We start from the raw sequence: 27087 nt of genomic DNA, 5'->3' as shown, positions 1-27087 counted from the left end.
GGGTGTGTGTATCTATAGATTCTATGTATGAATATTTGTTTAAGCCTCTGTGTCGTCCAGATCTGTAAATATATGCAATAAAAGCGGAGAGCTTCCATTTATCATTCTTTCATCTGAAAGGACATAAAATCAATCTGAACACTGAATGCATTTCTGCCACGTTCATATTGAAGATCCGCGTCAAACGTACCTGCAGGTACGTAAGAGATCTGCATTTGCACAGAAAATAACATGACTGTCTGTGACAGGCCCATTTTACAGCATATGACCGTATATTAAGGGAAGTCTCTGCTAATTTACTTGAAGAGTACTTACTTGTATCACTCAGCTAATTGAACAGGTTCTTGAAAGGATTGTTCACCCAAAAATTAAAGTTCTGTCAGCATTTACTCACCCTCATGTCTTTCCAAGTGCCTACTATTTTGTCTTTTCAAACACAAAAGTTGAATTTGTATGCTAATAAATGCAGTAGACAGAGTTTTGCTTTGTTTAAATTCATATAAAGAAGCTGTTGGTGTGTCCATTTGTAGATTGATGCCAGATTTATTGACTGACCTATTACAGAGAGGCAAATGCTGGAATGAAATGGAATGAGAAAGGCCTCTGTGTGAGTGTGTGTTTACTATACTTTGGGGACAAATCTGGCAACAGAGGTAAGCCAAATCTGATGAAAGGGATGTCCTTATTTGGAAAAAGTAAATAAGTTAAATTAGGTATGGTTATTCTGTAGCAGTTAGATTAATTTTATATTAAAGCTATTAGAGGATTCAATAAAAATTCTTATTGACCCCAAATTTTGAATATATTAAAAAATACTTGTATGTTCAAATTCAATAGGAAGTGTTTAAATAGCTAACATTTGTGTGTTTTAGCATATGGACATAGATCCTTAGTGGATGAGTCTGTATGTGTTTGAGAGAGAGGGGGTGTGAGAAAATGGCTAGTTTTGTGTGTTACTCAGGAATGTTTTGTTTTCTGGTTGGGAGGATGAAAGGTTACACCATTTTCTCTGACTCCAGCTCCTCTGAGCCCACAAGAGACGGCCCTCTGAATTCCTCTATTTCTCTCTCTCTCATACACACACACACACACACACACAGCATTAGCCAGATGTGTTTGTGAGTCCCGGTGTCAGATCCGCCGTGTTAACATTCTCACCCAGCTCTCTTGAGCACAGGCCAGTAGTATGAGGTCACTTCCGGCGTTAGCCGAACCAGCATATGTGAGAGAATAAGTTGAACCATGTGTTTTATAGTACGATGGTCACCTTTGGACCTAGTTTCCTGTGTTTGGAATGGCATGGTGGCTCATATAAAGAAATATAATGTTGATTACCACAAAAAAGTTATTTCTATTTGTCTCTCCTTTTCTTGGAAAAAAAAGCAAAAATCTCGGTTACAGTGAGGCATTTTCAATTGAAGTTAACGTTTAAATGCTCACTTTCAGTAGTAAAGCCACGAGATGTAAACATTATTCATGTTTACATGATTTTTACATGATTCAGTTTGAAAAAAAATCACCTAACTGTAAGTGCCTCACTGTAACTTCTATTTTTTTTAATTTATATTTTTAAGAAAACAAGGGATGAATCTATTTTTATTTTATTATTTGATTTGATTTGATTTTGCGTCAATCAGCATTAAATGCTCAATTGAGCTTAACTTGTATTGAGCCCAGAATATTCCTTTAATTCTACAATATCGGCTCAAAGACCAAATCCACATTAAACTGCACTGGATTGTACAGGATAGCCAAGATTAACGTGCTCCTCCACACATCCTCTATCCTCCCGTGGGCTGTACTGTCTGTTTGTACATCTGCTTTAGTGCTCCACTAAGAGATGAGACTCACGGAGTCCTCATCTGTGAACAAAGCACTTTTGTTGGCTCTGTTTGTATATTTTATACTTTAATTATTTGTTTTGTGCCATTTTAAAGTGCTGATCGCTTTAGACACGCCATTGCTATTATATGTCATTTCATTAATTGAATGCGAATGCCGCTTCTTCTGTTGTTTTATCATGACAGCCCATCTTGGATATTAACCAATAGGGCGTGAACAATATGGAGTGGGAAAGCGGCCTGCTGTCTCTCTGGATATTGCACTGTCTGGCCGACATACAGATGCACGATGGAGGCTGCGCTCATAGATGCAGGAAATTACTCTGTGTGTGCTGTTCAAGGCTAAAAAAGGGAGATTAAAGGAAGGAAGGCAGGGCATAGAGTATGAGAGGGAGCGATAGGGAGAGCGAGAGATATCTGTCTGCAGTTTCAGGTCTATTTCTTTGTGCTGCTTCAGGGACTGGGAGTCTCTTATCATCATTTTCAATCATGTATGGCTAATTAAGGAACCTATTTGCTTGAAATAAGTCATTGCAGTTAAAGTGGCCGCTCGCTGCAGTTCTCTTGTTTATTGACAGACCTGCACGAGTGCTACTTCTGTCTTCATACCACAGACATGACTGCACATTTTTCACTCTCATGGGTTTGTTGGAAGACCCCTCTAAACACCCCCCCACACACACATACACACAGAGTCAAGAGAATGAGTGTGGTGTGCAGTAGTGGCAATGGAGGGTGCTGTTGAGTTATCTTTGGCTTATGGGCTGTTTGTTAAAGCAAAGTTCCAGTTTAATTTGTTAGATTATATTCTTATTACCCTTGTAGGTTTACAGATTTTAACAAACCGCTAACTCATCATCCCACACCACCTGCAGGGAGAGCTGTGGTAATACATTTCTAAACAATCAGACTTGAAAGCCCTGGCAGTCAATGAAAAGACTTAGAGTAAAGGAGATTCCTGAGCCATATCTCTTTTTATTTGGGTCAGTAAAAACACTAGGGTTGGTCCCGATTAAAGTCTTTCCTAGTCAACCATTTAAGCCTTTAGTCGACTAGTTGATATTTTATGAAATGAATTTAATAATTTCATCACTATATGATAATGACGGCGATATGAATCTGCTAATGCATTCAGATGTTTCACCTTCAATAATTTGTCGTTATCAGTTTTGACCTGCTGTGTTTGATTTGTCTTATCGTTAAATAGCATTGAATTTCATTCATGCAATGGAGGGATCCGATTGTGTGAGAAAACAACCTGACAATAGCCTTAGGGCAGTTGCAATGCATTATGGGACTTATTTAGGACAGTAAGGGATTGATAGACAGTTGTCAGGGTTATATGACATCTCATGTTTTGATAATGGATGTTTCAGAGGGAATTTCTTTACAGTGCTGTTACAGTAACATGCTGTCTCTCCCTTTCTGATGTAGAACCATGAACAGGAGACGGCTCTGCATTGTGCGGCTCAGTACGGTCACTCCGAGGTGGTCCGTGTTTTGCTGCAGGAGCTGACGGACCCCAGCATGAGGAACAGTCGAGGAGAAACGCCGCTGGACCTGGCCGCCCTGTACGGCCGCCTGCAGGTGGTCCGCATGCTACTAACCGCCCACCCCAACCTCATGAGCTGCAATACACACAAGCACACACCTCTACATCTGGCTGCACGAAATGGCCATCACACTACCGTTCGAGTGCTGCTGGAGGCCGACATGGACGTTAACACACAGGTCAGTGTGTGTGGGCAGGACATCTTCTTACTCTAGAACTCCACACACTTTACACACACCTTTTCGCTCTAGGTCTCAGTTGGCATGCTCAATCGTGAGAGAGAGAGAGAGAGAGAGAGAGAGAGAGAGAGACTGTGTGTGAATGGTTTAAGGGCTCAAATGGATGAATAATTAATCTAGCTGTGAGAGTAAGTGAAACGCAGTAGAGGAACACTCTGTTCTCAGTCCAGGGTTTCCTCAGGCTACCCTGGTGTGTGTTTACTTGGTTATACTTTAGGGACAAATTTTGTACCACGAAGTGACCTGAATCGTACAAACCTTCCCTTTGGGAACATTTCGGGAGATCTGGGGACGTCCTCAATTGAAAAAAAAAATCATAACTAAAATATTAATTTAAAAATAAATGCAAAATGACTTGTGAGGATGTTTGGATGTTAGTTTTAGGCATAGAGAATAGTAAATATTACGTTAGTATGAAAGAATAATTCTATGTATGAGAGGTCCTCACTAATATAGCTTTAAAGCTTTGTGTGTTTTCTTGTTATATGGTATGTGTTTGTCTTATATGACAGGCTATAAAGCTGTTTGTATGGAAACTGTCTTATGAGGCATTGTGTGTGTGTGTGTGTGTGTGTGTGTGTGTGTGTGTGTGTTTGTGTGTGTGATGGAACGCTGGAGGATTGTCTGCGTTTGAATGGTTCTGTGTGTGTGAGAGAGAATGATCAGAGGAAGCTTTGATCTAAAGCATGGATTCCCCATCCTCTTTCTCTCTCTGTCTCTAGGAGAGATACAGTACTATATCAAACCGGTATAGTCACAATGCGACAAAGTGTCCTAACCAGACACGTTCCATTTGGTCTGTCCACTGTGAATGAGAACGAATATGTTTATTTATATTTAATATGCAGTTATGATAAGCTGAATTTTGGACCAATGAAATGTCTCCGCTTCTCAATTCCTGGAAGCACAGTGAGAGTGAATCGATGTCCTCCTCCTAGTGACATCAATAGCTAATCACCATGGGAAACACAGGAAGGAGGGGGGGCCCCACTTCCTGTCTCGTTGTGGGCGCACTCACTGCTCATCCCGAACAGTACAGAATTCTGAGTTTAACATATCAGGAGAACAGTGTGCTCTTCAGTCTTCACCACGTTCATTCAGGATTAAGTCTTTTTAGTCATTCTGACTATTCAGTGATCTGGACTGGAGTTTAACTTCAGGTTGAAGAATGAATGTCTTACCTGCAACTATGTTTGGTCTTAGAGAGTGTTTTCTCTGAGTAAGTAAACACAGAGGATATGAGATCTCATTTTGCAAGTATCTTATCAATGTTGAAGGTGTAACTTTATGAAAGGTTTCATTTTTTGTATACTTAGATTCAAGCTTGAGAGTACATACATTAAAATTGTTTTCCTTTAGCTTCCTTTAGTACCCTCAAACATACACCTTTGAGCCTTATCAGCCCCTAAAGAATGCATATTAGTACCTAAGGTACTAATATTACCCCACATGGGTTAATACGGTACAAAATGTTCCTTAAGGTATAGTCTGACAGTATACCAGCACTGACTGTAGACTCATAGTCTTCTTTTTACTCAACCCCATATTTGCCTCAATTTGTTGTTTTCCAGAACTGTCAGACTTGCTGGGTGTTCACAGGATGCGTCCTTGTGTTTGAGAAAAGTATGACCGACTGCAACTGAATGAAACAGAACTTTTGAAATGCTTTTATCTTCTGATGACCATACACACAGAATGAGATTTTGCATTTAAAAACATGATGTGACTGTGGTTAAAATAATGTTAACTTATTTTAACTTAAGTAGAGCATTTTTAGAACACTTTGTCATCCTCCATATGCTGAAAAAAACACAAGATACAAGCGAAATGGTCAAAGTCGTCCATCGAGCAAATGTTTACATAGAAAAACAATGACGAAACAGTGCAGTGAAATGCAAAAACATGTTCTATGTGAACAACCTTTAAGGGGATTATACACCAGACAAGAAGCGCAACACTGCATCTTTGAAATTCAAACACATTGTTTTTCAATGAGTGACAGCATTAGGCATCTGTCCGTGGCGCAGGACTATGACACAGAGCGCCACTAAATTGAATTTCCATTAAATTCCATTATGTTTGCCCTAAATTGATCCAAGTGTACATAATGTCTGTTTTTTCAAACTTCAAACTCATAATTTCCATTCTTTTCCACTTTTTTCATTCTTAAAGTGAACTTTTGCCTGTTTGGTGATTAGAATCACGGTTTAGGGCAGCTACCTTGAACTGAATGTGACGCATCCGGTGTGTAATACCTGTTGTTTTGTTGTCTTATCCACAATGAGGCATGGTGTGGTGCATTGGTTTGTGACTGGCTTTAGTACATTGATTTCAATGGGAATGATGCATCAGGATGTATAGATAAAAAATAGCAGGGTGGTGTGAAAACGGAGCTCCATCTTGCAGCCAAAAATTTAGCAGGACTCTTTGGTGTAGTAGACATTTGTTGACCAATGAGAACTTCCCAAAAAGTAGTTCCAGTTCAGAAATTTGCTGTGTTCTCACTTGATTTCAAGTTGAAAATTGAAGCAGATATTGTGCATTCCTATCTGCCAAACATCCCAGATTTTTTTAATTTTATTTGTAAACACCCACAATCCCATTGGCGAGAAACAGAGAAACTATACAGCAGCCAAAGACATTCATTCAGAATCAGAAAGAAAAAGAAAGAAATTCATTGTGTACACACACTAAAAAAGCACATACAGAATGCAAGAACGCCTGGTAATGTTACAAAGACATAAACTTAGCGTGATCTATTTGGACTCTGGAGAGTCTCTGTTGTCCAGGAGCCAGATTAATGCTGTGGTACCACTGCCAGACAAAAACAGTGTCTCAAACTTTTTTGCAGGATTAAGTATTACAGTAATAAGTCCCTAGTTCTTGTTTAAAGTGTATTGCATCATCACACAGATCCAATAGTTCAGGGAGAAGAGCAAGCGCCGCCGCTGTACTCATGCCTCTGGACTAATGAAGGCCGATGGGGGCCCATTTGATTGGGTATCGTGTGCGGTCTCCCGGTGGCCTATTAAAATGACCATGCTCAGCTGTGCAAGAAGCTCTCTCGCGATCTGTCTCAACTGCTGTTCGGTCTCATTTGCCCGTTTCTTTCCCTCTTTCAAGCTCCCATCAGTCAGGCTAATAAATTCACAGCGCTATTGCCGTTAATTGTAGTACACTGAATAAATGTTTCCAGAGCTAAATTGGGTGTAGTTAAGTACTTCACAGCGAGCATGATATAAAATACACTGCTAGTCGCCCCAGTAGACGGCTGATAGACTGCGAGGGCAGCAGTAGTAAAGATGCCATAGTGTATAACTGCCATTTACTTCTTTATGTGAGGCATTAAGCTTAAAATATTGACTTAAAATCATTCTCTCTCTAGACAGATAAAGGAAGTGCTCTCCATGAAGCCGCTCTCTTCGGAAAGATGGATGTAGTTCAGCTACTGCTTGACTCAGGTATGTCTTTCAGAAGTGTATGTGTGTGGTGTTAGGATGGGGAGGTTGCATGACCATGGTTTGTTTAAACTACATGTGTGACCTGTGACCTAACAGCTTCTCTGTCAGTTCCAGCTGTGGAACAGGAATTGGAGATTGGGGAGCTTCCTGTCATAGGGAAAGGGTGGTGTGATTGTTCTGGTTTTATTGTTATGGAAAGTTTTATTCTGGGAAAATTGTTTATTTTTGTGTTTTTTTTCATGTTTTTGAGGGTTTGTGGGAAGGTGTCAGCCCTGATTATTCTGTTATATAATTTCCATAAGACAAAAGCAATTTTTAAAGTTCATTTCAACTGTTTTATTTTTTATGCATGTTTTGTGTTTGTTTTAATAAATAAAATATTATAGAACACAGTGGAATATTAATTTAATTCAGAACATTCAATATTGATTTTTTTTATCTATAATTGAGTATTTTTTAATTTTGCACATTTAAAGTTTCTGTTCAGTTTTGTTCTTTTTTTGTTTTTAACAATAAATTGAAATAAATGAGACATTTTCAGATAAAATGTTTTGTGTCATTATAGTCAGATGTAATGGTTGGTTTTGTGCTGTTGCATTATCAGAAATAAAATATTCTAAACATATATTATCATATATTATAAATATAAATGTAAATAATATACTGTAGTTATTATACAAAATATACAACATGCAAATTAAAAACATTTATGAATATTTATGTCTAATTAAAGCTAATCTAAAAATTAAAATCAAAAACTTTTTTCCTCAGGGATTGACGCCAACATCAGAGATTGCCAAGGAAGATCTGCTCTAGACATTCTAAGAGAACATCCATCTCAGAAATCACAACAAATTGCTTCTCTCATACAAGGTAAAGTATTTCCCAGACAAGCACACATTTAAACTTTTTTTAAAGCAAATAAAGCACTTAAAACACACACAAGCACACTCACACACACGTGCACAAGCTGATGAGGGAGCGTGTTCTTGGTGGAAATCAGAAGGCGGATGCTTGCAGATTGATAAAATTTGTTTCAGGAAGTTTGTGTTAGATTGAGAACAATGGTCGTTTAGTGTGTATGAGAAATCCATGTTCCCTCACATTTCTCAAAAGAAAAAAACAACTACAAATACTTAGAATACCGTGCCTTCTTGATGAGGTATACGTGAGATTTTGCAATTATTACAGGTTTATTACATTGTTATACACATTATAACGACATTGGGCCATTTGCAGCATTATAACATCTAGATGATTCTAAAGTTTGTTTGTCTTCCTTCATTTACTGATTCAACTAAGCTCATTCTTTCCAGCAGAGTTGATCACACCGCACAGAAGACGTTGGGTGTTTGAATCCAGTGTTCCATCTCTGCTTTCAAAAACACACCCTCATAAAAGCATATGATGTGGTTATCTGGTTTTGAAATTAAATTCAGTTTAGCTCTCTTGCTGTTTCCATCCACTTTATGCCCAGGGTTATACATTTCTGAGGGCTGTGAAATGCAGTCTTGGGAGTTGAGGTACTGCTTGAAAATGTCTCTTTTTGACACATGTGAAGTCTAAATCACCCGTCATCCTAAAGGACAGAGGCAACATTACAGTTCTCTTCCCTGCTTCTGTGTGGTCAATGAACCAGAATCCTCAGCGTGAAAGGAATTTCAAACTCAAGCTTGCTGTGCTTTTATAATCTACAGTCTTTTTGACGGGACTCAGAAACTATTGTTTACAAGTTTACCATGTGGCCTGTGCAGCCTATAGTTGTTTAGCGCTACAATTACAGACGCCACATTTTGGTTTTCACCAACTTTAAGTGCTTTTCTTTAACCCATGTGTAAAACCTGACATATGAAATAATGGTCAGAAGAAAATCTATACTTTTTAAATTGAACAACAAAGTTTGCATATGTGTTTTTTGTTGTGTCATATTTGATACATCCGCCTTTTATGGCCCGTTAAGTATATAATAGGAGAACATGGAGCGTACACTCGAGGAGTGAAAAAAAAACACCTCAGTTTTATTCTAAAATACGCAGTTTGGTGCAGTTGCTAATATTTATATTGCCAAAAAGTAATTCTGATAGCTTTGAATGTAAATAAATGAGATATTTTTAAATGGTATAGCAGACTACTTACATAAATATATATAAACATTAGTAAATATCAGTTGTGACTCTATGTCAGTAAACACTCTATATCTCCCAATGATATGCCTTCGTAAGATGATACTTATAATGCAGTGCAATACACTGACGATTAAGAAATGTACAAACAAATGTTCCTCAAAAGCCTGATGTATTATATTTGATACTCACATTTTAACATGATTTTTCGTGCACACTTGATTTTAAGGTCCAGTTCTTGCCATTAACAAACCATTAACTCCTAATTTGCTGTTTATTAATAGTTAGTAAGATTGTTAAATTTAGGTATTGGGTAGGATTACGAATGTAGAATATGATCATGCAGAATATGTGTTTTATAAGTACTAATAAACAGCCACTATGTTAATAATAGACATGCTAAAAAGCAACTAGTTAATAGTGAGAATTGGTCCCTATACTAAAGTGTTACCGATTTTTCTAAAAACGATGTATGGGTAATCAAATAAACCTACGTTTCTTCAGTCCAGCAGTGTCTTTCTTGAAATATTACTAACAGCATTAAAAGTTATTCTGATGTTTACTTTTCAAAAAGCAAGGTTTGTGTACCATAATCTGAAGGATACATTTTTAGGATGATGCTAAAAGGCCTTTTACTTGCTGAAAGATCATAAACTATTAATCAGATGACAAGAGGCATGTAATAGATGGTTTTTCATCGAAGTTTGATCTGAAGTTAAGAAATTAGTGGTTTTAGAAATGAGCTTTTCAAATATGATGCATCTCCGATTTATTTTTATGATTGTGTTTGTTGGTGTTCTGTAAATTAATTTATCTCTGTCTCTCTAGATTATATGATGTCGGATTGTGACAAAGGGAATTTTCATGAAGATTTTGCCCGTCAGCGTCCAATACCGACACCACGCACATCAATACCCTCACCTGTGCCCTCCCCGTCTCTACGGCATAAAAGTATGTGTGTGGGATATATTTGTATGAAAACTAAGTTCTTAATGCATTCAAATAAAATCATCACAGAATAATTGCATTTAATAAATATAAATATGCTATTTTAACACCTAAATGTAATTGTTCATTTACAAAAGTAAGCATGCTCATTCTCTTAAAGAGAATGACTGCTGCCATGTGTTTCATGTATTTTAGTGTGCAGTACGACACCCAGTGTTCAAGTGATAGTATTACAGCATATTGTCTGCTGCTTTGTCTTAAGGTTTTACTGTTTAATCCAGTGTTTGCACACATACATCACTTAATCCATTCATCATCATGTTCTTATTTTAAAAATAAATCGCGTTTTGCTAAGTTTTTCATAACAGGAAAACAAACAGTGACATAAAAGACTATATGAGACTATAAAGAAAGTGTGTGTGTGTGTGTGTGTGTGTGTGTGTGTGTGTTTGTGTGTGTGATGGAACGCTGGAGGATTGTCTGCGTTTGAATGGTTCTGTGTGTGTGAGAGAGAATGATCAGAGGAAGCTTTGATCTAAAGCATGGATTCCCCATCCTCTTTCTCTCTCTGTCTCTAGGAGAGATACAGTACTATATCAAACCGGTATAGTCACAATGCGACAAAGTGTCCTAACCAGACACGTTCCATTTGGTCTGTCCACTGTGAATGAGAACGAATATGTTTATTTATATTTAATATGCAGTTATGATAAGCTGAATTTTGGACCAATGAAATGTCTCCGCTTCTCAATTCCTGGAAGCACAGTGAGAGTGAATCGATGTCCTCCTCCTAGTGACATCAATAGCTAATCACCATGGGAAACACAGGAAGGAGGGGGGGCCCCACTTCCTGTCTCGTTGTGGGCGCACTCACTGCTCATCCCGAACAGTACAGAATTCTGAGTTTAACATATCAGGAGAACAGTGTGCTCTTCAGTCTTCACCACGTTCATTCAGGATTAAGTCTTTTTAGTCATTCTGACTATTCAGTGATCTGGACTGGAGTTTAACTTCAGGTTGAAGAATGAATGTCTTACCTGCAACTATGTTTGGTCTTAGAGAGTGTTTTCTCTGAGTAAGTAAACACAGAGGATATGAGATCTCATTTTGCAAGTATCTTATCAATGTTGAAGGTGTAACTTTATGAAAGGTTTCATTTTTTGTATACTTAGATTCAAGCTTGAGAGTACATACATTAAAATTGTTTTCCTTTAGCTTCCTTTAGTACCCTCAAACATACACCTTTGAGCCTTATCAGCCCCTAAAGAATGCATATTAGTACCTAAGGTACTAATATTACCCCACATGGGTTAATACGGTACAAAATGTTCCTTAAGGTATAGTCTGACAGTATACCAGCACTGACTGTAGACTCATAGTCTTCTTTTTACTCAACCCCATATTTGCCTCAATTTGTTGTTTTCCAGAACTGTCAGACTTGCTGGGTGTTCACAGGATGCGTTCTTGTGTTTGAGAAAAGTATGACCGACTGCAACTGAATGAAACAGAACTTTTGAAATGCTTTTATCTTCTGATGACCATACACACAGAATGAGATTTTGCATTTAAAAACATGATGTGACTGTGGTTAAAATAATGTTAACTTCTTTTAACTTAAGTAGAGCATTTTTAGAACACTTTGTCATCCTCCATATGCTGAAAAAAACACAAGATACAAGCGAAATGGTCAAAGTCGTCCATCGAGCAAATGTTTACATAGAAAAACAATGACGAAACAGTGCAGTGAAATGCAAAAACATGTTCTATGTGAACAACCTTTAAGGGGATTATACACCAGACAAGAAGCGCAACACTGCATCTTTGAAATTCAAACACATTGTTTTTCAATGAGTGACAGCATTAGGCATCTGTCCGTGGCGCAGGACTATGACACAGAGCGCCACTAAATTGAATTTCCATTAAATTCCATTATGTTTGCCCTAAATTGATCCAAGTGTACATAATGTCTGTTTTTTCAAACTTCAAACTCATAATTTCCATTCTTTTCCACTTTTTTCATTCTTAAAGTGAACTTTTGCCTGTTTGGTGATTAGAATCACGGTTTAGGGCAGCTACCTTGAACTGAATGTGACGCATCCGGTGTGTAATACCTGTTGTTTTGTTGTCTTATCCACAATGAGGCATGGTGTGGTGCATTGGTTTGTGACTGGCTTTAGTACATTGATTTCAATGGGAATGATGCATCAGGATGTATAGATAAAAAATAGCAGGGTGGTGTGAAAACGGAGCTCCATCTTGCAGCCAAAAATTTAGCAGGACTCTTTGGTGTAGTAGACATTTGTTGACCAATGAGAACTTCCCAAAAAGTAGTTCCAGTTCAGAAATTTGCTGTGTTCTCACTTGATTTCAAGTTGAAAATTGAAGCAGATATTGTGCATTCCTATCTGCCAAACATCCCAGATTTTTTTAATTTTATTTGTAAACACCCACAATCCCATTGGCGAGAAACAGAGAAACTATACAGCAGCCAAAGACATTCATTCAGAATCAGAAAGAAAAAGAAAGAAATTCATTGTGTACACACACTAAAAAAGCACATACAGAATGCAAGAACGCCTGGTAATGTTACAAAGACATAAACTTAGCGTGATCTATTTGGACTCTGGAGAGTCTCTGTTGTCCAGGAGCCAGATTAATGCTGTGGTACCACTGCCAGACAAAAACAGTGTCTCAAACTTTTTTGCAGGATTAAGTATTACAGTAATAAGTCCCTAGTTCTTGTTTAAAGTGTATTGCATCATCACACAGATCCAATAGTTCAGGGAGAAGAGCAAGCGCCGCCGCTGTACTCATGCCTCTGGACTAATGAAGGCCGATGGGGGCCCATTTGATTGGGTATCGTGTGCGGTCTCCCGGTGGCCTATTAAAATGACCATGCTCAGCTGTGCAAGAAGCTCTCTCGCGATCTGTCTCAACTGCTGTTCGGTCTCATTTGCCCGTTTCTTTCCCTCTTTCAAGCTCCCATCAGTCAGGCTAATAAATTCACAGCGCTATTGCCGTTAATTGTAGTACACTGAATAAATGTTTCCAGAGCTAAATTGGGTGTAGTTAAGTACTTCACAGCGAGCATGATATAAAATACACTGCTAGTCGCCCCAGTAGACGGCTGATAGACTGCGAGGGCAGCAGTAGTAAAGATGCCATAGTGTATAACTGCCATTTACTTCTTTATGTGAGGCATTAAGCTTAAAATATTGACTTAAAATCATTCTCTCTCTAGACAGATAAAGGAAGTGCTCTCCATGAAGCCGCTCTCTTCGGAAAGATGGATGTAGTTCAGCTACTGCTTGACTCAGGTATGTCTTTCAGAAGTGTATGTGTGTGGTGTTAGGATGGGGAGGTTGCATGACCATGGTTTGTTTAAACTACATGTGTGACCTGTGACCTAACAGCTTCTCTGTCAGTTCCAGCTGTGGAACAGGAATTGGAGAATGGGGAATGGGGAACTTCCTGTCATAGGGAAAGGGCGGTGTGATTGTTCAGTTGTGGTTTTATTATTATGGAAAGTTTTATTCTGGGAAAAATGTTTAGTTTTGTGTTTGTCTTTTTTTCATGTTTTTTTAGGGTTTTATGGGAAGGAGTCAGCCCTGATTCTTCAATTATATAATTTTCATAATTTTCATTTTATTTTATTTGTTTCAACTCTTTTATTTTAGTTTTAATATATTTTTGCGTTAATATTAATAAATAAAATATTATATTACATTAATAAATTATATATATATATATATATATATACCTTATATAGATTTATTGTTAAAATATCAACTTTATATGTGCAGAAATAAAATAAAATACTAAAAATTATAGAGAAAACGACCTGAATTTAATTCCAGTCAATATTGAATGTTCTAATTGAAATTAATATTCCACTGTGTTCTGCCAAAAAGAACCATATAATTAGACAAGAAGCAGCTATTACACAAAATATACAAGATGCAAATTAAAAACATTTATTAATGCTAATCTAAAAATGAAAATAAAAAAAACTTTTCCCCCCCAGGGATTGATGCCAACATCAGAGATTACCAAGGAAGAAGTGCTCTAGACATACTAAGAGAACATCCATCTCAGAAATCACAACAAATTGCTTCTCTCATTCAAGGTAAAGTATTTTCCAGACACGCACACATGTAAACTTTTTTAAAGCAAATAAAGCCCTTAAAACACACACAAGCACACTCACACTCACACACACGTGCACAAGCTGATGAGGGAGCGTGTTCTTGGTGGAAATCAGAAGGCGGATGCTTGCAGATTGATACAGTTTGTTTCAGGAAGTTTGTGTTAGATTGAGAACAATGGTGGTTTAGTGTGTATGAGAAATCCATGTTCCCTCGCATTCTCGGAAAAAACAACAACTGCAAATACTTACAATACTGTGTCTTCTTGATGAGATATAATTGAGGATAAGGAATTATTACATGTTTATTACATTGTTATTAATTACATTATTACTACATTGGGCCATTTTCAGTATTATAACATCTTGGATTATTCTAAAGTTTGTTTGTCATCTTCCTTCATGTACCAACTAAACTCATTCTTTCCAGCAGAGTTTATCGTACAGCACAAAAGACATTTGGTGTTTGAATCCATTGTTCAATCTCTGCTTTCAAAAACACACCCTCATAAAAGAATACAGCTTTGAAATTAAATTCATTTTAGCTCTCTTGTTGTTTCCATCTACTTCATGCCCAGGGTTATACATTTCTGAGGGTTGTGAAATGCAGTCTTGAGAGTTGAGGACTCCTATTACTGCTCGAAAATGTCTCTTTTTGACACATGTGAAGTCCAAATCACCCTTCCTCCTACAGCACAGAGGCAACATTACAGTTCTCCTCCCTGCCTCTGCGTGAAAGAATGTCAAACTCAAGCTTGCTGTGGTTTTATAATCTACAGTCTTTGACGGGACTCAGAAACTATTGTTGTTTACAAGTTTACCATGTGGCTTGTGCAGCATATAGTTGTTTAGAGCTACAATTACATATGTTTTCACCAACGTAAAGTGCTTTTCTTTAACCCTGTAAAACCTGACAGATGAAATAATGGTCAGAAAAAAAATCTATATATTTAAAAAAATTGAACAACAACATGAAAGTTTGCATATGTGTTTTTGTTGAGCATCATATTTGATACATTAAGCTTTTATGGCCCGTTAAGTATTATATAGGAGAACATGAGGGGGCAATAATATGTCTTAGTAAGATTATATTTAAAATGCAATGCAATACACTGATGATTAAGAAATGTACAAACAAACGTTCCTCAAAAGCCTTATATATCATGTTTCACATTTTAACATGATTTTTCTAAAAATGGTGTATGGATCATCAAATAAACCCAAGTTTGCTTCAGTTCAGCAAGTGTCCATCTTGAAATGTTACTAACAATATAAAAGTTAATCGTACGTTTATTTTATAAAAATCAGTAAAGATTTCACATTAAAAAAAGTGTACCACAATCTGAAGGAGACATTTTTTAGAATTAAGCTAATGGTGCTTTTCCACTGCGTGGTACGGCTCAGTACGGCACGGCACGGTTCGGCTCGACACGGTTTGCGTTTCCACTGCAGTTCAGTACCGCATTAGAGTGGGCGGGATTACTCACATGTCGTTATAGTTGCACCGCCTCTAATACCACGACTCCTAAAAAAACTTTTTCATTCCGCGTCGCCCCATCAAGCTCTCGCTGGATCCGCTCCTCTGCTATCAACGAGAGGAACGTCTGTTCTTCCACAACAGACAACAAAACCTTTTGGTTGTTCAAAAAAGGTGCGCTCGTTCAAAACAGTTGCGTTCGATCCTTTGCTGGCTGTGCTGATTTAAATCTAGCGGTTCTTTTGTGTTTGTGTCGCAAATTCAGTGACGCAGGTAGTGACGATTCTCTCCGGCCAATCCGTGATCAGCAGAGTTTACACGTCACGTTTTGGTAACGGTACGGTTCACTTGGAACCCCAACCGAGGTGGTACTAAAAAAAGTACCAGGTACTAGGTACTGTACCCAGTGGAAAATCCCCCAAAAGTGAACCGTACTGAGCCGTACCGTGCCGTACCATGCAGTGGAAAAGCGCCATAAAAGGCCTTTTACTTGCTGAAAAGTGTAAACTATCACTCAGATGACTTGAGGCATTTAACAGATTGTGTACTACAGGTTTTTCAGCAGTTTGTTCTTGCTGACAATTTCTTAAAAATTAGGGTTCTTAGACATTTGCGTATCAAATATAGTACAGTAGGCTTTATAGGGTTAAACTGAGCACAATGGCACATCTCCAATGCATGTTTGTGGTTGTGCTTGTTTGCGTTCTGTAAATTAATTTATCTCTCTCTCTCTAGATTTTATGATGTGGGATTGTGACAAAGGGAATTTTCACGAAGATTTAACCCGTCAGCGTCCAATACCGACACCACGCACATCAATACCCTCACCTGTGCCCTCCCCGTCTCTACGGCATAAAAGTATGTGTAGATATATTTGAATGAAAACGAAGTTCTTAATGCATATACAGTATAAATGCTATTTTAACACCTAAATGTAATTGTTCATTTACAAAAGTAAACAGGCTCATCCAAATGCTCATTCTCATTCTCTCACATGTTTTTCATGTATTTTAGCGTGCAGTACGACACCCAGTGGTCAAGTGAAAGTATTACAGCGCATTGTCTGCTGCTTTGTCTTCCTCTGGCAAAGGTTTTACTGTTTAATCCAGAGTTTGCACGCATAAATCCCTTCATCTATTCATCATCATGTTCTTAATTAAAAATAAATAAATCTTATTTTGCTCTCATCCAAATGCTCATTCTCATTCTCTCACATGTTTTTCATGTATTTTAGCGTGCAGTACGACACCCAGTGGTCAAGTGAAAGTATTACAGCGCATTGTCTGCTGCTTTGTCTTCCTCTGGCAAAGGTTTTACTGTTTAATCCAGAGTTTGCACGCATAAATCCCTTCATCGATTCATCATCATGTTCTTAATTAAAAATAAATAAATCTTATTTTGCAACGTTTTTCATAACAGGAAAACAAATAGAGACAAATGAATGGATGGTTTGATTAGTGTATGTGCATTATTAAGAAAGTGCAGTCAGCAGCGCTCCTAGTGGTCAGTTGTTGCAGTGCAGCGCAGTCTCATTTGGTCCTTTTGTGGTCTGAATACTGCTGGATGTGTGTCTTTGATTCCATCTGGGGCAGTATTTTGGTAATGATCACAGGTGAATCTGAGAGTCTGCCAGCCACAAAAGGACTGTTAGTACACATCAGCACACTGAGCCCATGCCAGAAAACAAGCATTTGTCCCAGATTAAATATTGAAAAGCAGACAAAGAGAATAAAAATAAATAAGACAGATGTTGTGATGAATGATACATTAAAAACGTTTATTTAAAAGCTCTTATGGAGATTTTTTATGTGCTTTTGGTATGGTCCAGTCCCTAATTACTTGAAACTTCAATTTATTTTATTATATTGTGCTAGTTTGACAACAACAACAAAAGTACATTTGTATTGCATAATAGTATGGGGGTAATATATAAAAGGGTTAAGGTAAATAAAAAAATGTACATGAATATATAAGTGTAAAAAATTTTCATTTGAATTTAACTAGTAAGAATAAGAATTTAACTATCAAGAATAAGACTAAATTAGCTCCAAAATTAGTGACGAAGATCATCACATGACACAGATTCAAGTCTTTCATACTGTGGCAGGCTAAGATGTACTATACTGCTATCCATTAATATGAATTTTTCTTAAATTTTCTTCAGCTCTTCTTTCATTTAAATTCATAGTTTGCCCCCTCTCTCTCTTTCTTCTTCCCTTTGTAGATGACGCAGTAACAGGGGAGTTGTCCAAGTTGCTGAATGAAATAAAGATCTGCCGTGATAAGGATTGCTCCTTTGAGGAGCTGTGTCAGACCATCTCTTCTCACTCTCAGTCCATGGAGAGCTTCGGCAGTGGGCGGCTGTCTGACGAAGAACGGAACAGCACTCTCACTCGAATAAACAAGGTGTGCATTGAGAAGGAAATGCAGTAGAGTAAATGGCTTTTTTGCTGATTTTGAACAGTTTTTATGCAGTTAAAGAAATGTTTTTTATCAGATTACGCCCCTTTAAATATATATATTAAAAAATTGTTTTTCAAGAAAATGAAATCAATAACGTTAGACCATCAATAACAAGAAGTCCTAATAAGCTTTGAATAATGAACAGCAGTTCTCTGTTCATGCAGTACCTCACTATGGCCAGCAGAGACTAAACACTGTGTGCATTGCTGGGTCTCCCTTCAATTTACATAATCTCATAAATGCATAATTATAGCACTAAAACAGTCCCCGATTTAATCACTGATGTTATTTAACTCAAACAGAATCATATTTTTGATGTGACTTCATCACATTGCTGGCTTAGGGAGTGAATTTAGCCCTATGTAAGGGACAGAATGCATTAGGAAAGTGTGTAATGGAATGGTCATTTGCTGTCATGGTTTAGCTGTCACAGTGACCACTGGATCACGGTTTGCTCCACTGCGTTTCTTTGATCAATACAATTAAACATGGAGACGGGTCAATCAATCAAAGTCTGCAGAGCCCAGATAAACAAGCAAAGACACAATGCACACAAACACTCTTCCGAGTTGATTCCAGTCACGTCAAAAACTCCTAAGTCTTCACTGAAGGGATTGGAGTTGTTTGCAAAGTCTATAAAAGGATTCTGGGAACAATTACTGACCATATATTTTGCCTGCCGGTCACAAAGCATTATCTAATTAACATTGAAATGTTTTGTCTGTTTCGAAGGAATTATTTAGTTATTTTTCCCTTGCATACTTGCAGCAAACAATCTTTTTTTTAACATGCTGGTGTCATAAAATAAATAGATGTCATATTTATATATGATACTTGGATATGGTCAAAATTTCAGTTTTTGTGGCCTAACACTAGGAATGTGTTTCTATATTGAATTCTGGAGTTATAAAAAAAGTATTTTTCAGTATAAAAGTCAGAATGGGTCATTGAGAGTCAGACTATTATTCTCACATATTTAAACCATGTATCATTTTACAATTCCTCTAATAATTGGAATTATCCCCCCCCTTATACTCGTTTCTCTCGGAGTTGTCTATCTCCTCCCCCTTATGCAGGCTTATTATTATCTTATTATTATCTTAAGCTTGTGTCATGTTGGAATGAGCTGAGATCTGTATCTGTACCTGTGTGTACTACTCTTAACTGTGTGTAACTGTATGCATATCTCTCCACCCGGCTGTAGCGGCCCACTCCCCCGTTGCCCCCGGCGATGGAAGAGGAGGAAAAGAGTTGCGGACCATCAGGCCTGTGGGAGGCACTCACTCCCTGCAACGGCTGCAGAAACCTGGGCTTTTCTCAGGTACACACACTCACACTTCCCATCCTTATAATGCAGCAATGGACCCCTTAGTGGATAACGAATTTGTAAAAGATATTAAAATGTTAAAAATATATACTGAAACCAGTCAATTAATATCTAAATATGTTCTATAATAATATAATATTTCATATTAAAATAATGTAATATTTAATTTGGGCAATGAATACTTTTCCGCTATATCTGCATACTTTGATGCAAACTTAATTTCTGTATTTTTCATTTTATTTTAAAATATTTTACTACAAAGTGTTGAATTGGTTTATGGCATCCTCTTTCTATTATTTCACTCATCAGAGCTTTTTAAATGTGATGATTTTAATATTTATATTCATTCTCATTGCCAAATGCACGATAAAACTGGTACATCCTTTGTATGAAGTGTCATGTTGCTATGGAAACTTTAGCCAATTAACCACAAAGGTCTTCAAAGACTTCCTAGGCATCTAAAAAAAAAGTTCTTTTTTTCTTTAATTCTGATCGTGGTTGAAAAGATGGATAAGGAAATGTTAATAGTTGGATTGAGGGTTTAGAAGGCTTTCATAATGCCAGAATGAGCAAGAGGAATTCCCGTCCCTTAGACAGGAAGTCTGATTATCCCGCAGGAAGTGTAATCGTGTCACACGCTGATCCGCCCACCTGCGCCATGTGAGGAGACCTCCCGCTACCATGGAAACAGACATAGTGAAGGTGCCAGCAGGCTGGGGGAGGGGAGACTCCAGCTCCAGTAAGAGTTGGGGTTCCTTGGACTGCGAGTCATACTTCTGCACCCGCAAACCAATCCTGAACTCCGTCACTGGCTCTCCTCCGCAGGGAGAGAGATGCACGTGGATTCCGAGTGGTTCTCGTAGTTGCTAGGAGACACAGAATTCATAAAGTGCAAGGCGTGGGATATCCTCCCACTTCCCAATAGACAGATCTGAGTCTCCATCAAAACAGGTGCGTCACAGCACTGCGCAATAACATCCAGAGAAAACATCCAGAGATAGAGGGAGAGAGAGAGACTGGCTATCGGCCCCTGCTTTCTCATTCAAGCTGTTCTCCAGCATTCCTCTGCCTCCCCTTTTTATTTTTCTATCCATTCTTGTTTTCACCATTCGTCTTTTCCTGTTACGTCATGTATTTGTGTATGTAAAATCGGAGCTGTTCATTTGTATTTGTTTTCGCACTGTTTTTTTTCCGCCTCTATTCCCGATGCTGCAGTCAGCAAACGTGCTTTTAATGTTTATGCCGAAAACGTCTTGTGATTCCAGATCAGAGTAAGCACTCCCATCAGTAGCATCTGCTTTGCAATTGTTTTCTCTGCAGATGAAATTACTGTTTACAAACAAACACTCTGCGGTGACACTTCTGGATTGTTTTAGCGCCCCAGAAAAGAGCTGTTCTAGGTTGGGACTTTAATGTATTTGAATTGTAAATGACCACAAAATGCTCCACAATATATACAGGTATATGTGCTATGGCACGTGTTGACTCTTTGTGCATAGATATATATGACAATAAAAATCATGCAATGCTGATAAAATTCTTGCATTAATTCTTAACGTAGTTAGTAACTTTTACTCTCAATGATTAGGTCAAAAATTGCTACTTAGATGTTAAATATGTATTTAAAAAATAAAGACACATCTTTTTATCACATTTTAATTATAAATCAGGTAATACTTGATAACTTTTGCTTTATTCTTTTTATTCTTATTATACTATATATATTAAGAATGTTTATTACTGTTGAAAAGTTTTAGGTTGCAGTAAGTTCTTTTAAAACTTTCGATCTAAAATCAGTGTTTCCACAAAAAATTAAGCAGCTTGTTGTCTTGATAATTTAATCTATTGTTATCCTCAGTTTGCATTAAACATCTATTATGCCCAAATGTGAATGCATTCCATTGCTTTTACTGGAGCAATTTGGTAAGTCTTGTCCAGCTTGGTGACTTTGTGCTCTTACAAAAGCCACTAATTATGGCTAATTAATAGCTCTGGGAAGAGAAGTTTTTCATGCATATTGTCCATTTTAATTGAACAGAATGGCTTTGTGTGTGTGTGTGTGTGTGTGAGTTTGTATTAGAGTAAATTTACGTCCCTGGCTCTCACTGACTGCCCAGTGTGATTTAGGAGTCGAGCCGGGCCACTGCTTGCTGTGTTTAATAGATCACTCTGAAAACAGTGCCGGGACAAGAATCCTAAATGGCTGCTTGTATTTTATGAGCCGTTTAGAGCCAAATGCAGGAGATACAGCGAGGATAGGTTATACTGCATATAAATATACAGCCTTCATAAAGCCTTATTAATGGATGAATTATACAAACATAAAGATGTTGTAAGAGTGATTTCAGTCATTTATTTACCACCAAGCGACAAGCACAACAAAATGGTTTTGTTAGTGCAGTTGTGCTCTTGTGCTCAATTTTGTGTGGCATTAAAACTGTATGAACGACCACCACGGCTACTTCTGCTGTTCTTGGTGAGCTTTGATGTCATCTCTGAATCTCCACGTTGAAAATCATTGTTGTTGAGTGCTTGGATTACTCACACGGGCGCTTTTGTTACACTGTGATAATATAAAGGAAAGCCATGACTGTTGTTATTCTAAAGCAGCGGGCTCCCTCGAGTGATTGCATTAAATGTTTCCTCTGTCATATTTGTTTTAATCTTCATCCTCCTCCTCCTCCTTTCCCACAGTGTGGCATAATCTCTTTTGTATATCCGTGACTCATGTTTAAAATCTCAGAACCCCAACGGTGGCTTCATCTACCGAGAAGGTTTCCGCACTTCCTCCTAGGTGCTGAGAGATAATTAGGGCAGCTAATGAATGTTAACTTCTCGCAGGCTGTGCGTGATAAGATGATGACGGTTTGTGCTGCATAAGAAAGTTCTCATCAGGGCTCAAATCTCAAAATGCCTCCGGTCTCCCTACTGGCCCTTTGTGAGTGTGTGTGGTTAACTAGCTTAGTTTTTTCCTACTGGTCTTGCTTTTTTTTCAGATTATCTGTCACTTTCTCGTCACTCTCGCATTTTATTTGTTTAAAAAGTTCACAATTAGTGCCAGTTTTTTCCCCCCAGGAAAACAGAATGAAACCGCTGATGACTCATCCTGCACTAAACAGATTGTTTGTCCAATCAGAGGCTCTCTAAAATAAGAATGCCTCTAGTTGTAGTAATTAGCAAGTGGGAAAACATTGTGTATTTAATTTTTTTGTTTATTTTAATAACAATTTTAGCAAAAATAATTCATCAGACACTAAATATAGGTAAAAAGTTAAATGTAGCTTTAGCCATTACAGACTCAATGAAATAAAAATTGTGGCTTTTAATCTATGCCTGTTAGATTTGAAGCCACCCACGGCTTTATTTTATGTCATTTCATGTCATGTCTGTCAGCTTTGAAACCATTTGTATGTTAGTTTTCTTTTAAAAGTTCACAATTAATGCAGTTAATGTACCTAAATCTCATTGGCTGTTTTTAATCCCTTCAATTATGCCTTGCCCCAATTTCTTGTTTCAATAGGAAATATGTCAAAACATGAAAGACATCTGTAATACTCAAGTGGTTTAATAGAGTCTGCTAGAAAGCCCAAACTTTTTTTCCATTTATTGTCACAATGTCAGGACTCTGAAACAACAAAAACACAAGGAACAAAATAATGATGGATCTTGCCGTTTTGATGGGTATTGTGACAAGTAGTGTTTTATAAAGAGACTGGCAAAGGATGCTACAACACAATAGTCAGCCACAAATATACTGGGGATTTTTTTCAAGCGATGACATTTATATAAAAGCTGGTTAATATTCTTAGGCTAATCATCATTAAAAGGTGTGACAAAAGGTTAATTTGACCTGCAGATGTACCCTTCTGTATTTTCTTATCCCTTTGGATTGAGCCAGTGTGCTGAAGGAAAGTGTACCAGAGTTCATTACATCAGAAGCAGGTGCTCAATGTGTAAAGGTGTTTAATAGGAGAAGGGAACAACAGTAGTCATGCATTTTTATGAAAGTCAGAAGTCATTTCTAAGGGATTTCCATTTCTGTCTGCTAATTTTCTCTTTTCTCCCTGTATTCTCTTCCCCAGCTCTGTTTTCTCTCTCTCTCTATCATCTCTCGCACCATTATATATCAGGCAGAATGAGATTATTTTGGCTGGAAGTCCTTTAGTGAGAAAATGGTCTTGAACAGGCTACTTTATCTTGCTGATGTTATTTGTAGTTCCTTCGTTTCTGCGCTTATTGTTTGTTCGGTTTATAATGAAGCCTCGCTGTGAAGCATATTGCAACAAAATTGTGTAAGCCGGAGGCTCGTCTGTATCAGTGAACTTTTGTGACTTCCTCCCCCCCACTGGTACCATCTCTGCATGCAAAGCCCTCCTCTAAAGCACATGACCAAACTTATCTTCCCTCTCTTGCTTTATATCAATCCCTCTATCTGTTCTGAGAAGGTCTCTGAGGGCCTTTTATGCTGTGGGGTCCTCCTCCAAAATATGCAGAGCTCAGATTAGAAAAGCACAGGAAATGACAGTGGCCATTCAGATCAGATACTGTATCAACTGATAAACAGCAGTGACAAAACGCTGGACAAATGTGACGAAAACCAAAGTGAAAAGAGCTGATTAAAGAAGAAAATGAGAAAGGGAGAAATACAGGAGTGAAGCCGGCTGTAAAGTCTGTCAGGCCCCAGTCACATGTGTAGCTGAAGATCGCAGACGTGACTGAGGGCCGTCCAGGTAGATTTTTTATTTGGATCCGAGTGCAGCAACTGCAGCCCTGCATCAGCACGCTAATTACTGACCTGAACCGCTTCTGTTTGTTTTGTAGTCTTCCTATTCAGAGAGAAAAAAATTAAGTTCCTGTCTCTGCTTTCAGAGAGAGGCAGAGAAACAGAACAAGAGCTGTAGTGTCCTTGGACAGTCAGGCGCAGCAGGGCCATTTTGTTTGTATGCTGAAGAGTTGACATTTTTACAGTCACTGTGAAGAAATCAGGATCTGCAAGAGATAAACAGGTACTGATATATTTTATCGTAAGTGTGGAGTCTATGCTTTGTGTGTGTACGAGCTTAGTTAGAGATTGGTGACAAAGTTGTCCGTACAAGAGGTCTAAATTTGACAAATAGTATTATTGTTTTTTAAATATGAACCTAATTATCAAAATTCTGTATTTAATTATTTAATTATATAACATTTTATTAAGGTTACTATATTGTGTATTGCTATTATCATCATTGTTGTTATTTATAATATTACTTATATTAATATTATTTAATTAATGAATGTATTTATTTATTTTACGTGGTTGTTTATTAAATATATGTTTAATGAATAATTATTTATTTAATTTTTCCAATTCTAAAAATGCTAAAAGTTGTCTTCTGGGTTAAGGGGTGTGTTAGCAGTAATTACTTCATAGTCATATTAGTTCGTCAGCAGTATAACTGGAGAATTATAATCCTTAAGTTTGCTGTAGTTTTTTTTTTCTTGTTCTATGTGGCCAGTTTCCTGTCTAAGCGTGTGCATGCTAACGTACAACGCAGGAAACCACTGATTCAAAGCCCGGCCATTTCCCCTCCTTCCTGCTCTCGAAGTATTTTCCTCGGCATGTGCCCAACTCCTCTCCCGTGCCCCTCCACGCTATTTAAACTGACAAAGACTGAAAAAGTCCAAAAGTAAGTTCTTGTGAACACGGCTTTGATCTCTCTCCGTCTTTCTCTCTTTCTCACCTCTCTATTATTCTGTCTGTTGATTTCTCTGTGTGGCTCTCTGGAGGGCCTCTGCTCTTCCTGACTGAAGATCTATTGAGTGTGGCTCAAGTGAAGAGAGAGGGGAAAACGATCATTAGAGGAAGTGGGAAAAGAGGAGAAATGTGCAGATAGTTTGAATGGACAGGGGCAATGGAAGATGAGATAAAGATCTGAAGGCACATTCCCAACCACCTAGCAACCACTCAGAATACCCTAACATCATGGAAGCTACCTTTGCAAGCACCACTCACTCCTAACCCTAAACATAAAAAACTAGCTGTAAAACATAACCACAGAGAACACCCTGGCAACCACTCATAAAAATCACCATTTCGTAATGGAGATGCCTTCTGCATGGGCAATGCCCTAGTAACCACTTAGCAACACCCTATTGAACACAATGAAGACCCTCAACACAACAACCACAACAAACGCTCAATGCCTTAACACTCAAAGTAAGCAATGCCTTAGCAACTATCCTCAACAATCTAACATCAAGGAGGCAACACGCACAAACAAGCACCACTCACAATCAGCTATCAATGTTCTTGTAACTAGCCATACCACTTCATTAACCACCTAGAAGCCACAGTAAACACCCTAGAAATGCCCTGGTATGACAATCAACACCATAGCAGCTATCTAGCAACACACTGGCAACTACCTACAGCAATGTAGTGTCATGGAGGCAACTTTTGCACTGGCAAGCACCACTCCTGCTCACTGCTGTAAGCTTCCTTTTTGCACAACCCTTTGATTCACAAGTAGAAGCTACTTAGCTTTGTGTTTATGAATAACCATACCATACGCTGAACCACGTTTATATATGTTTTAAACCACCTATGTCTGAGTGTGTATGGAGAGTGAGTTTTGGAAGAAGTGTTTAATTTACTCTTAACCAAGACCTGATCTTAAAGTGAGAGAATGAGACAAAGGTCTTTCTTTCAATCCTGTGTGATAAATCGCTCTGCCCCTGTGCCCGGTGCATGATGGATGTATCTAATGCTTGCTGGGTGATGCTGGATTTGGGACTGACAGGTAGAGTAATAGTCGTCTGAGAAGAAATCGATGGGGTTCATGGGAAATAAGTGCGATGACAATGGGGGCAGCGTGGCCTGTGCTATGTTTACTTTGAGGGATGGTTGCCCTCACATGCCTGCTGTGTTGCACCCATGAAGAAAAACAGGCAGCAGGAGGTGATGGCAATGTTTCATTGAAGATGATGGAGCAGGGTGTCATGGGTGGGTGTTTATCCCTGTCATTTTGCGCATGAGACAGAACTGTCTCTCTTCACAGAGAGAAACTCTCAGTTTAATGCTGAGCGTTTCTTTTACACTTGAAAAAACTTGGTGCCTTTTAAAGGTAATTTTTAAAAATTATATCTATCTATCTATCTATCTATCTATCTATCTATCTATCTATCTATCTATCTATCTATCTATCTATCTATCTATCTATCTATCTGTCTATCTGTCTATCTGTCTAGCTGTCTGTCTGTCTGTCTGTCAGTCATCTTTTGCCTATCTGTATGTCTAAAGACACTTGTGTTATGTTGTTTGTGTGCAGGACAAGCGATGTGCTGAAATTGCCCATTCTCCATCACTGGATGTGTTTTTACCAGAAGATGTGGACAGCCCTTACGAGTCAGTTGCTACAGCTGTCACACGCAAACCCTGCTCTCTGGACATCCATCTCCACAACGCCTGTCCTCGCAGCGGTTAGTAGCTTCAAATCAATGAAAACTAATCAAATCAATAAAAACTAAATAAAA

General features: G+C 38.0%; 1 protein-coding gene across 1 annotated transcript in view; it reads left to right on the top strand.

The window, feature by feature from the left end:
- The window catches only part of LOC107593803 (ankyrin repeat and sterile alpha motif domain-containing protein 1B-like), a 90201-nt gene that overhangs the window by 42314 nt on the left and 20800 nt on the right, over nt 1-27087 (top strand). The window contains exons 4-14 of the mRNA XM_016283712.1: nt 3276-3572; nt 7018-7093; nt 7865-7966; nt 10045-10167; nt 10743-10768; nt 13406-13481; nt 14189-14290; nt 16521-16643; nt 18010-18191; nt 19453-19569; nt 26883-27033. Coding sequence (XP_016139198.1) covers nt 3276-3572; nt 7018-7093; nt 7865-7966; nt 10045-10167; nt 10743-10768; nt 13406-13481; nt 14189-14290; nt 16521-16643; nt 18010-18191; nt 19453-19569; nt 26883-27033 — 1375 coding nt within the window. The remainder of the gene's footprint in view (nt 1-3275; nt 3573-7017; nt 7094-7864; nt 7967-10044; nt 10168-10742; nt 10769-13405; nt 13482-14188; nt 14291-16520; nt 16644-18009; nt 18192-19452; nt 19570-26882; nt 27034-27087) is intronic.

Source organism: Sinocyclocheilus grahami, unplaced genomic scaffold, assembly GCF_001515645.1.
Source record: "Sinocyclocheilus grahami isolate Dianchi unplaced genomic scaffold, SAMN03320097.WGS_v1.1 scaffold1.1, whole genome shotgun sequence".
NCBI lineage: Eukaryota > Metazoa > Chordata > Actinopteri > Cypriniformes > Cyprinidae > Sinocyclocheilus > Sinocyclocheilus grahami.
This window is presented reverse-complemented; position numbering and strand designations above follow the sequence as displayed.